The sequence below is a fragment of the Typopeltis vanoorti genome, chromosome 15 (genome assembly GCF_054136105.1).
Source record: "Typopeltis vanoorti isolate ZY-2024b chromosome 15, IOZ_Tvanoo_1.0, whole genome shotgun sequence".
NCBI classification, from domain to species: Eukaryota; Metazoa; Arthropoda; class Arachnida; order Uropygi; family Thelyphonidae; genus Typopeltis; species Typopeltis vanoorti.
Genome location: NC_143563.1, coordinates 13788601 through 13800630, shown reverse-complemented (window position 1 = coordinate 13800630; position 12030 = coordinate 13788601). Strand labels below are relative to the sequence as shown.

The window sequence follows — 12030 nt, the reverse complement described above, 5'->3', positions numbered from 1 at the left end:
GAATATCTGAGAGCTGGGTTAAAAATAAAAAAGTTGTTTGCATCCATGATCTCCTTGCATCCATGGAGATCATGGATGCAAGGTTCCTGAGAGAAAAAAAAAAAGGAGAGTGAACAGATGGTGTCAATGGCAGAACTATATTGTACATACCAGGCATATGATAATAATGGTGAAATGATGAAAGAATTCGGTATTTCTGAATTTTGTAAAAGACAACTTTATTTTTTCCCCTTCAATTTTAATTAAAAAAAATTCTTATTTTACAAGTATTAATTCAGAATTATCCAAATTCAAAGAAAAATATAATTAACAATATAATATACTGTATTTACAGTAAAAGATTTTAAATTAACAGCACAATAAATACTCTCATAAGTTTTTTTTAACAAATAAAAAATAAAAAATTAAGCATGAAAATAAAAACAAGTCATTAGTTTATTCTGTCTTTTGCCCCTCCCTTCCTAATCTCATACTGAATGGTTTTTAAGTAATTTCCAATTTCCTCATTTCCATTGCTGGATTATTATTTGGCACTTACTTCTTCAAACTTTCTCATAGAATTCTGGATGAAGAAATTCTTTTTTTTTTCCCTTCCTTTTTTCCCCTAAACATCGACAGATACACACATACACACACCTTAAATAAGATGCAATATAAACTATTTACAAGACTTTGGAATTAAATTTTTACTGTTACCTACACACATGTAAGGAAGACATTAAATCACTTATATTAACTAAGTCAGCTTCTGTTGCTTTTACTTTTAGTTCATTCATTAAAGATGATAAGTTCTGTTCTAACCAGGAAGGGATGTCAGATGATGCTGAAGAGAGAGCAAATACTATTTCATTAACTTCTTCTGGAACTTTTTTAGAGTATACACATCCAAATATTGATGTTAGATTTGCAAAGACATTTGACCTTAAATCCTGATCACGGCACACAATATTGAGAACTGTCACTCCTGAAAAAAAAATAAGAACTGTTAATGCATTTCACCTCCCTAATATCACAACAGTAAGCAAAGGGAATTACAACAAATAACTACAGTATACTATACATGATGATTTCACATTACTAGAATGATTTAAATTCACAATAGAAAGTGATAAATAAGCAGATTTTTTGGCAGTTATTTAAACAATTTGATTATACATGGTTCAGCCAATTTCTGCAACTGCAGTATCCTCCCCTTTTCTCCCCGAGTACCAAAGCAAAAAAAAAAGTTTAAAAAAACAAAACAAAACAGACTGATTATGCCACCACCACTATAGAGAAATGGTCCCGTCCTTGGAAAACACTCTCTCTACAGAAACCTTGCCTAAAGAGATACTCTATAAATACTTTAAGAGATTACTCTATAAATATTATTTTTATTGGACCACCAGGAGAGAAGTCCATCTAGGGTGAAATGACATGAATCCCATGAATTATCCACAGGCATATTTATACCTAGATATAAGTAAATACTATCAAATGTGTCCAAGGTTGGTTTTGAGTTTGTAAAGTGAAAACCAGACAACCTGGAGGGAAAAGGAAACCAATTCCATAGCTATAGCCAAAGACTAATGATCTTAATTCCCTGATTGTAAATGTCTGAGGTTTACAATCAATCCCACATAATACAAAAAGTAGGCAAATCTAGTGACAAAAATTACTGAAATGACAAACTGTGCATGTTTCATCCTTCAAAAGTATGGAACATTACTTTATTTCAAAATTAATAATAGAATGAACTGTACACTGTTGAATAAGCAAATAGCCAAGCATTATTTTCTAAACAAGTAAGTATGTAAGTGAGCTAAATAAATTTTAAAAACCAAGCAGCTGCTGCAGTTCATATCTCTGGATATTAGAAATATAACTAGAAAAAGACATATGTAAGGGAAGAGCTACAAAATGAACATGCTCCAATTATATGTTTCATATAAGTGAAATTTATAACTGTTCATTTGTATTTTTAATCAAATTCTTAATACATTTCATTTGTATCAAAGTAACAAAAAAAAAGTTTTTATTTTTTATTTTTTTAAGGTTTGATAATGTTACAGGATGATAATGTTAGAGGAAAAATAACATCAGCAGGATGGTAGTAGCAGAGATGAGAATGCTCTTAGGTGGATGTGCGGTGTGACCAGAAAGGATCGTCTGAGAAATGATTATGTGAGGGGAATAGTGAAAGTTACTAACTTAGGAGCGAAGATACAGGAGGCAAGGTTGAGATGGTTTGGTCATGTTATATAGGAATATATGGGAAGAAGGGTCATGCAGATGGATGTGCAAGGAAGGAGGAAGCGTGGGCGGCCAAAGAAGAGATGGAGGGAGCTGGTTTATGACATTTATATTAATATTGATATGACATTTATATTAATATTGCAAAAAATACTGAAATTAACAATCAAGGTTATGTAAAAATGACGATTATGGTGAACAAAGATTTTGGCAGCGTCGATTGTTGACTCTGAGGGCAGATTAAGTAACTGTACGAGCAGAGTTTGTCAGACGGGGCGAAACAATGGGGGAGAATATAATAATAAAAAAAAAACATAAATTATCGGGAGTTGTTTTTCGATAGTTGTAGATTAGAACAGTGCATGATATAAGCGCTATGTATTTTTAGCATCAGTTTTAATACAATCAGTGAAAACTTAAAAGCTCTATTGCTTACACCCATGTCTATGGTTTGAGCTTTCGACATCCAAAAAAAAAAAAAAAGAAAAGAAAAGAAAAACTTTGCATTTGAGCAAGAACCACGCAATTTTTTTTTTTTAACTATGAAAAATCTGATTTTTTTTTTAAATTCTAAAAGCTCATTGCCCATTATAAAAAAGTGATAAGAATAATCTTTAATAAGCATAAGAATAATACCCTCATAAAAGCCTCTATTTTGACAACAAGGAATGAGTTCAAATTTTAACATGACACATAAGCATTAGATGATTTTGACTGCTTGGTCATAAAACTACTGGACTTCAGAGCAGAGTCTAACCCTCTGTACATTTGTCTAACTCTCTGTACATTTGCAGCAATGGTGGTCTACAAGCTGTTGATCTTTAAGTGAAAATACTATAAAAAATCAATTTCATATTCAACAATGATAAGTAAATAAATGAAAAAGAAACCATACTGAGAAAAACTATAATATGTAATACAGACAGGTGTGGAAGAAGTTGAGTTACTATATAAGGAAAGTGCTTGAGAATGAATGAGGTACAGAGGAACAGCTTGCAAAATAGGTCACAGTGTTCTTGGGAATTTATTATTATCATCAGATTTCCATGAAGTTAAAAGACTCATTGCAGGAGGTTTATCTCGCGCACAGCTCATCATACTATGACTTAAATGTATTTGCTATCTCTGCACTTATCAGACGTTTGGGAATGCAATTCCAATCACCTACCACTCTCCATGCCAAAAACCTATCCCTCACTCCCTCCTCCTTCTACAGCTTCCAGAGATGGAAGAAGGAGGAGGGAGTGAGGGATAGGTTTCTCCCCTCCCCCCATCAAAAAGAGACTATGAAACATTAACATACTTAAATTACTACTCTTATCCTTTTTTGTTTTGGATATCCATACTCACCAGATGGTGCTACAAGTTGGGACATACACTTCAAAATCTGGGGCTCAACAAATTCTACTGGAGGACAGCTCATGCCAACAGTAGAATCTTTATTATCAGCATCTACCAATATTACATCATAATGTTCTCCTAAAAATAAATAAACACAAATTATATATTTTGACTTAAATGACCAAATTTAAAGATATTACTTATATACGCAAGTCAAAAATTTGAATAAAAAGGGTTTTTGGACATGCATAGGTAGGCAATGATCGCAATCGATTAAATAACATACCAGATTTACTTATGATGCAAATGTGTTCTAATTGGAAACTGCACTGTTTTCTCCATCACATTTGCTACATTACCTAGCAAATTAATGTCATCTTGTTAACTGAAGTAGATATTACATTGAGTTTTATTCAAAACAGGATGATTGAAGCCTAATTTTGCATAGATATATAGAAATCTACTATTTATTTGACCTTCAAATAGTGTAGCAATTCTTCCAAGTTTTGAATCATAAATCAACCAACCCATAGATTTGCACTTTTCTGCACAAATGTTCCTGTGCAATCAGACTGAAGTTTACTACTTCTCCCCCTGCCCCCTGCAACACTAGCTATCATATTTTATATGTATGAAGTATGCTAAACTGCAATATAACAGAAAAATTAAAACATTGCTGGAAAAAAAAAAAAGGCACCTTAATAAATTATCACTTTGCATCCACATGAAAAAATGACAAGTAAAACTTGCCATTTTTTAGGAAATTGAATTTACATTATTAGTGCTAAATTCAAATATATGAAATGCAGTCATTTTAGAAACATAACGATAGGTTTTGCAAGTAGACTATATTGCATGCAGGAGGGACTGATAATACTGTTTTGCCTATGGTACAGAACTTTTGCAGGGTAACATTTATATGCATTTTTTTTTTACTTCTAACATTTTTCATACATTAAAGACTCCTCTTTTTTTTTTTTGGAAAGTCTTGACTAACTGCACATTGTTTTAAAAAGTGCCACAACGCTAAATGTTTTTATTTATCATTATTTTTTTTTTCTCATGCATAGTGAGATTTCATTTATGAGTATTCATTTAAGTGGCAACATTCTGGGATATGATCATTTCAACAGTAGGGGAAAATGGCATGTCTACTTTCAGTAATCACTGTCAGACAGTAGAGGTGTGTGGCTTGACTTCTGAGTAAAGTGTGTCCATATAGTATGCTTTTAAGTGACATGTAAAGAGATTATTTTTGGTAGAATTATCCAAATTATGATATTTTAGAAAGGAGGTACATATGATATCTTAGTCTAGATGGAAAAATGTTTGCATTATGACACTTGAAGTTTATTATGATGTTAATGTGATATTACAGAAGTTTGAAAATGTTTTAGGAAGGAAGGAAGCATAAATATCGGTCTCTTAGTCAAATAACTTTCATTTGCAGCTATTTTATTTAGCATCTATACACAAACACAGTTAACTGTGCACTACGGATTGTTGTTATTATTGCAAGAATTGCATTTAAGAAATCCTTCACAAATACTGTATCAGTATTTGTGAAGGATGTTAAGTCAACATGACGAAGATAATGCAGCAAAAGGAACAATTATTTTAAAGAACATTTGGTTTTCCCCTTGGAAGTGACATGATGCTTTTCTGAGAGTGGAACTTGACAATAAAGTTTGTTTACATGGAGATCTTAAAAAAAAAAAATAACATCAACCAATTGGATTTCAGTGTCAACAGAAAGCTAAACCTGTTTTTATTTTTATTTTTAAATGGTAGTTCACTGACTATAATTAATCATTTTAGTCACTTTTAAAATTATTGATACAGTAATTCCCCCCCCCCCCTCCAACTTGCTAGCAGATGGATTTAGTGAAATTTTTATAGATTGGATATCAACATGTTTATTGGATATTAAGTTTTTTTTTTTTTTTTTTTTGGGGGGGGGGGGGAAATGGCTGGTTAGAATTCTTCATTCAATTGAAAGGAAATACACAATCAACAGTTCAGGAAAACGATGACATTTCTATTAGAAACAGAAAGCAAAACTAATGCAAGTGAAAGTAACATTTTTGTTTATAGTCTATTGTGATTACACTCCCCACCTTCCTGTTTCATAATTCTTCTAATTACTACCTTCTTTTGTTTGCCTGTGAGAAAGCTATTAAACAAAATATTTATTATTTATTTTTTTTTAAGTGATGAAACAAATTAAAAGTTTCAGTCATTATATAATTTGACAATAACATAGAAAGCATTCATTAGATCCAGGAGTAATGCTTTCCCATGTTACATGCATAATTTCTTCTAAGTAATGATCCTTTGAATCTGCAAACAAAAAACTAATTTCCCAACATGATTGGAATGGTGATGAATGGTGGATTACTGTAATGTTAGAAATGGGGAATGCCTTCAGTGAGAACCCAAAAATTACCTACCAAACCATATAACAAGAAAAACACATGAAAACAGTTTGGAAGTAAGGGGCAAAAATTACAAACAATATGTATAAAAAAGTTTATAAAACATATATGTAAGCTATTTTTAAATTATTTTATCATCAAAATATTAAAAAAATTTATCATCATTTACTATACAAAAATTGAAATCTGAGTATGATTTTGCCAGATAACCTTTTTTAATATCTAATTTTACATCAACCACTGGAACTAATTTCCAATTTTACATAATGGTTTTCTAAAGTCTAAATGATTGGTTAGAATCATCAGTATGATGCAATCAATGTTCATTACATTAGTGAATTCACTATGCCACACTACTGACAAGTTCTGGCCAAAGTCCTACCTCATGAATGCTATTTCTAATGGAAATTCACTGATATCAACTCTTTTGCTTTAAGCATTCCTTTTTTCCTACAAGTTTGTTACTATATTAATTAAAGGCTGTCCTTTAATATATTAAAAGACAAAAAATCCTTTTCTTTAATATATTAATTAAAGAAAAGGATTTGGGGGGGGGGACTGAAGATTATGTATCAACATGTACCTGATGTGTAAATTTAGCTCTCAACAAATGTAATATCTTTCAAGCCTTATTATGCTTGAAAAACAATTAATTATCTTTTGTCAATGGTCACAGCAAAAAAATGGATTAGATCTAGAAGCGATGCTTTCCCATGTTACATGCATAACAAATATGCTTAACAAAAAAGAACAGAAAACAAAATTTTGCCAAAAATATGTGAGACAGGTTGGATAAAGGGGAAAAAAAATTTGTAAAAGATACATGACAGTTAGATGAAACAAGAATTGAAATAAATTTCTATTCATCCACTGACAGTGAATGGTTAAGTGTATTAAATGCTCCTATGAAATTAGTGACTTTTATCTGTTCTTCTGTGCTATTTTCTTAGATTAATATATATACAGGGTGTTCGGGATAAATTTGACATATTTATAATTAATTATATTTTTCCGTAAGTTACATGTATTAACACATACTTCTCTTCATTTAAAAGTTTGGACCCTTCTTCATTCATATACAAGATGTCAGAAAGGATGGATAGCTGGAACCCACCCGAATCATGGAAGAGAATAACTTGTATCATGATGATTCGTGCCCGCCATCAAAATAAGGATATTACGACTGCTGCCCAATGCTCCCTGAATACAGTAAAAACAATCAGGCATGAACTAGAGACTTGCAATGGTGACTACGAGGATGTAGCAAGAAGAAAGATCCCTAGCAGACAATCTGATTGCGTTCGTACAGCAGAATTCCTCGCAAATCTGCAGGAACAGGTGTTGAAGAACCCTGGCATTGGAATTCGGGCTTTGTTCGTGGAGTTGCTAACTGTAGTCAAGCCCTGGATAACAAGGGTAGCCAATGGTAGGCCGTATGTATGGCAGCAGGATTCGGCCCCTTGCCACACCTCTGGGAAAAGTCAAAAATGGTTGTCTGAAAATTTCTACGACTTCACCAGTCCAAATGTTTGGCCTCCAAACTCCCCAGACCTTAACCCCATGGATTATTTTGTATGGGGCGCAGTTGAAAAAGACACCAATCGCACTTCCAGTAATACAAAAGCCCAGTTAATGGATAAAATTAAAACAGTTTTTGCGGCCCTTCCCAGGGAGACTGTAGCATCAGCTTGTTCGAGGTTCCGAAGCAGAATTGAAGCTGTGATCGATGCTAATGGTGGTTATTTTGAGTAAATCTTGTTGATAGTATTGTAATTAACTCTGCCTGTAATGTTTTTTTGTCAATTCATTAAATTTAATAGATACAAAGAAGATTTTCTTTTTCCTTACGAAACTGTCAAATTTATCCCGAACACCCTGTATATATATATATATATATATATATTTTTTACAGTAATAGTACGTACTTAAATGTACCTGAGATTTTGTTAGAATATCAGGAAAAACTTGTTTTTTGTAATACTCAAAAAACTTGTAATATTAAAGTAGTGCAATAAAATGTTGCCAAAGGCTCGAAAAAATAATAGAGTAGCAACAAAGAAGATTTGCTAGTGAAATTGTTAAAAACATAGCTCTTGCTACAATGAACAGAATCATGCCGTTTCGGAAACTAATGAGAATATCGATGATGAATTAGCTTGGGAAATATCTAGACTAAAAAAAATTATTGGACAGACAATCAGAGAGATGGAAAAAAGATGAAAAGCAATTAGCAAGGCATTGAAGGACATGAAAGGCAAGCAGCAAAAAGGAGAAACTAAATAACAGTGAATCGTGTAAGACATTGCATAATAATAATCAGGTAGGTAGATTTGATTATAAAAAAGGAGGAGGTTATTTAATACAGCCAGTTTCATAACCCCTGGTAGGGTGTTAGGGAACTGACTGCAAGTGACAATGAAATGTATTGCCAAATAAACCTATTAAATACTAAAAGATTAATCATCATGGGTGACTTTAATTATCCGAAAACTGGGTAGCAGCAAAATTTCACGAAAATAATGATCATCATCAAATTCCTAAACATGTACTCTCAAGGGGTGTACAGGATATGATAGTACTACATGAAAAATTTACATCCTTACTAACTTCCTATCTACAATTTTCCTCCAAATCAGTCTGTTACTTGTCAAGACTCCAATATTATCAGATCTTATATTTGAATTGTCTAAGGCACTTTGTACTGTATCAATCCACCTATATCTTGGTCTTCCTCTGGGTCGTTTTCCTGCCAACCTGGCAGAGAACAGTTGTTTTGCTAATCTTTCCTCACCTCAGGTGGTATTGTCACTTAAACATTCTGTTTAAGTGACAATACCACCTGAGGTTAGCTCTGCTAACGCATTCCAGGATGCCAACAATGTCAAGTTCTTTCCTAATATCCTTGTTTTGAATATGATATTGCTATTGATGCCATCTGTTCATGTCCCTAATCTTTCTCAGGCCTCTCATATCTGCAGTTTCTAGTCTTTGGTCAAGTGTTTTACTTCTGACCAGGCTCTCAGATTCATTAGTTAAAACTGGTTTGAACACTGTCTTGTATACAGCTAATTTAGTGTTCCGACTAATTTCTCTCTTATTCCATATGAATTTATTCAATTGACTTCCCACCATACCAGCTTTGCTGATTCTGTTGTCTATTTCTATATTTAGTTTACCATCTTCAGTAAAAATTGTGCCTAAGTAGCTGAAATGTTCTACTTGTTCCACAGGTTCTCCATTCACAACACAGTTGACATTTTCAATGATTCTGCCTATTTTCATTGTCTTTGTCTTTTTAATGCTCACCTTCATACTGTTAAATTGTGAATGAAACTATGTTGTGTAATTTATATTTTTCATTCACATTTAACATTGCTTATTATGTATTAATCATGATTTGTAAAAATAATTATTTATTATTTCTTAATTTAGGATTACTATTTAAATATTTATTCTAAACTTAACCTACTATTAAATTATTAAACAATAATATCTGTAGAATTTATGATAACTAAAATATATATAATGTAACGAAAAGTATTATTATAATTAATTCAGTACGTAATGAAAAAGCTGATTAAGTAGCTCAAATATTCTGTTTATGCTTATTTGTGAAAATTTAACGTTATTTAATCACTCATGTAGTAGTAGAGCATTGTGTTACATTAGCGAAATGTTTGCGTTCATTTGTTGTCATGGAGACGCATGAAATAAACAAGCATGAGTCGAATAGAGCGTGACATTCGGACTGAAAGGAGAGAAAAAAAAATAGATAGAAGATTTTTTTTAATTAGAGAGAAGGGAGGAAGTTTTTGCAGAGCGGAAAGGAAGGTAGGATACAAGCAAAGGAAGTGGAAGAAAATTATAAGTTCTCTAGGGCAGAAATTCATGAGAATAGTGTTTAGAAGTGAGCCAAAACATAGTGAATCATATACTTAGCTGCATGAGAAGTCAGCTGTGTTGTATAGGAAAATTAATGCCGTATCCGGATAAATAAAGAACTGGACATTCAATGAAAAATTCTGATTAGTTCCAGTTAGTCTAGGATTACGTCTTAATTCTATGTTGCCCTGAGAAGAATTATATTGAAATTAACTAGTTTGAGAAAAGTAAACAAGGAAAGATATCAGTGCCTTATTGATGTGTTTTTTTTGAGTAGTGAAGCGCAACTAACAGTAGTTCAGTCAAGTCGTTGGAGAATTTTTATTAATGTGTTCCGCTAACGTTAATAAGTTAATTCATAAGTGTGCTCACAATTAATTGATGCATTGAAGATTGTATCTGGTAAGAGTAGTCATATTTGTCTGTTTATTCTAACATTAACATATCTTGGAAGTTCAAAGTCCGAAATAAGATTGCTTGGAATACTGTCCTTGATTAGTGTTTCTTGTGAATTTAAACATTAAGTACAGCTGATGGATATGTGGAGACTGATTAAATAGGAAGTTTCATTTTATTAACTTGAGTTAAGAAAGCTTATGTTTTTGAAGCTGTGAATTGTATGTGAAAGTTTAGAACATTGAATTAGCATGAGTGACTTAGCAAGATGTATTAAGTTATTTGTATTGTTTCATTTAAAAGTAGAATTCTTGTATTTGTTATATATCATATATTAAATGTTTTATTTTGTTAATCTAAATATTGTGTTTGCCTGAATCCTTTTTATTGCACCGTTCATAAATATTCGAATCTTGCAGGAACCCCAAGTGGAATAGTAAATAATTCGGCCTAAATAAATGAGGAGACTGCTAACTTAATTAAGAATTGATCCTACTATTTTGTATAGACTAATCTAAAAATAGGGTGGCGCAGTATAATTATAAATTTCTCTACTTTTGGATCGGTGATCAATTTGCAATTAGTTGTTATATTGATAAGAGTGACTTGAACCAAGATGGCGGATTTAGAACATAACATGAAAATAGAACGTCACGACAATACCATATCTATTACAACAGTTATTCAATTTAGTCAGGGAATCTTGCAAACTAGTAACGGATTTATTTAGAAGTATAACATCGTCTGCATAAAGCAAAGAGCTGACATTAACATATCCAATTTTGATATCATGTTTAATACCACTTTCCTTCATAATATGATCCATATAGATAATGAATAACAGAGGGGATAATGTACATCCTTGTCTCACACCAGATGTAACATTAAACCATCTTCCTGTATACTTACTTCAATTCTAACTGCTCACCTACAACTCAAATAAAGACTAAGTATTGCTTGATATAATGTCCCACTGACACCATATAACTGTAGTGTATTGAATAGCTTCTCTCTTGGCACCTTGTCTTATGCTTTTACCAGATCGACAAAACTTAAATACAGATTTTTGTTATATTTCCATGCTTTCTCAACTATTTGTCGTAAAGTGAAGATCTGATCCTGACAGCCTCTATTTGACCTGAATCCAGCTTGTTCTTCGCTAAGCTTTCTTCCACAATTCTTCTCAACCGTTTCTCAAGTATACTTGCATATATCTTACCAGGAACACTCAGTAGAGAAATACCTCTATAATTCTCACATTCAGTTTTATTTCCCTTTTTATATATGGGTACTATGAGAGCTATACTCCAATCATCGGGAATTCGTCCCTCTGTCCAGACTTTCTGAACTATGCAGTGCAGCCACTGTAAGACTTTTATACCACCATACTTCAGCATTTCTGGTTGAATATCGTCTACTCCTGCTGCCTTTCCACATTAAGCCTTTGATTGCTTTTTCTACTTCAAGTATGGATATGTATTCTTGACTGTTGAGTGTTTTTTTACCACTGTGCTATCACTGCTTGTTTCATTTAGCAATTTTTCGAAGTAATTACTCCATACTTCAATATATCTTTTTCTCGCGTTTTCATGTCACTTTTATCATCTCTAACTCCTTTTACAGCACTCTTACCTCCATTTCTAATATCTTACCATCTTCTTGATATTTATTTTCTATGTTCTTTCCAAAGTCCTCCCATGACTTTTGTTTAGCTAGTTTTACAGTATTACACTTTCTTACATTT

General features: G+C 32.3%; 1 protein-coding gene across 1 annotated transcript in view; it reads right to left on the bottom strand.

Annotated features, from left to right (window-relative positions):
• Positions 1-213: 213 nt before the first annotated feature.
• Positions 214-12030, bottom strand: part of LOC150098398 (eEF1A lysine and N-terminal methyltransferase-like) — a 139343-nt gene continuing 127526 nt past the window's right edge. The window contains exons 12-13 of the mRNA XM_090404818.1: positions 3583-3711; positions 214-964 (exon numbers count right to left, since the gene is read on the bottom strand). Of these exons, the coding sequence (XP_090260944.1) occupies positions 693-964; positions 3583-3711 (401 nt within the window). The 3' untranslated portion in view covers positions 214-692. The remainder of the gene's footprint in view (positions 965-3582; positions 3712-12030) is intronic.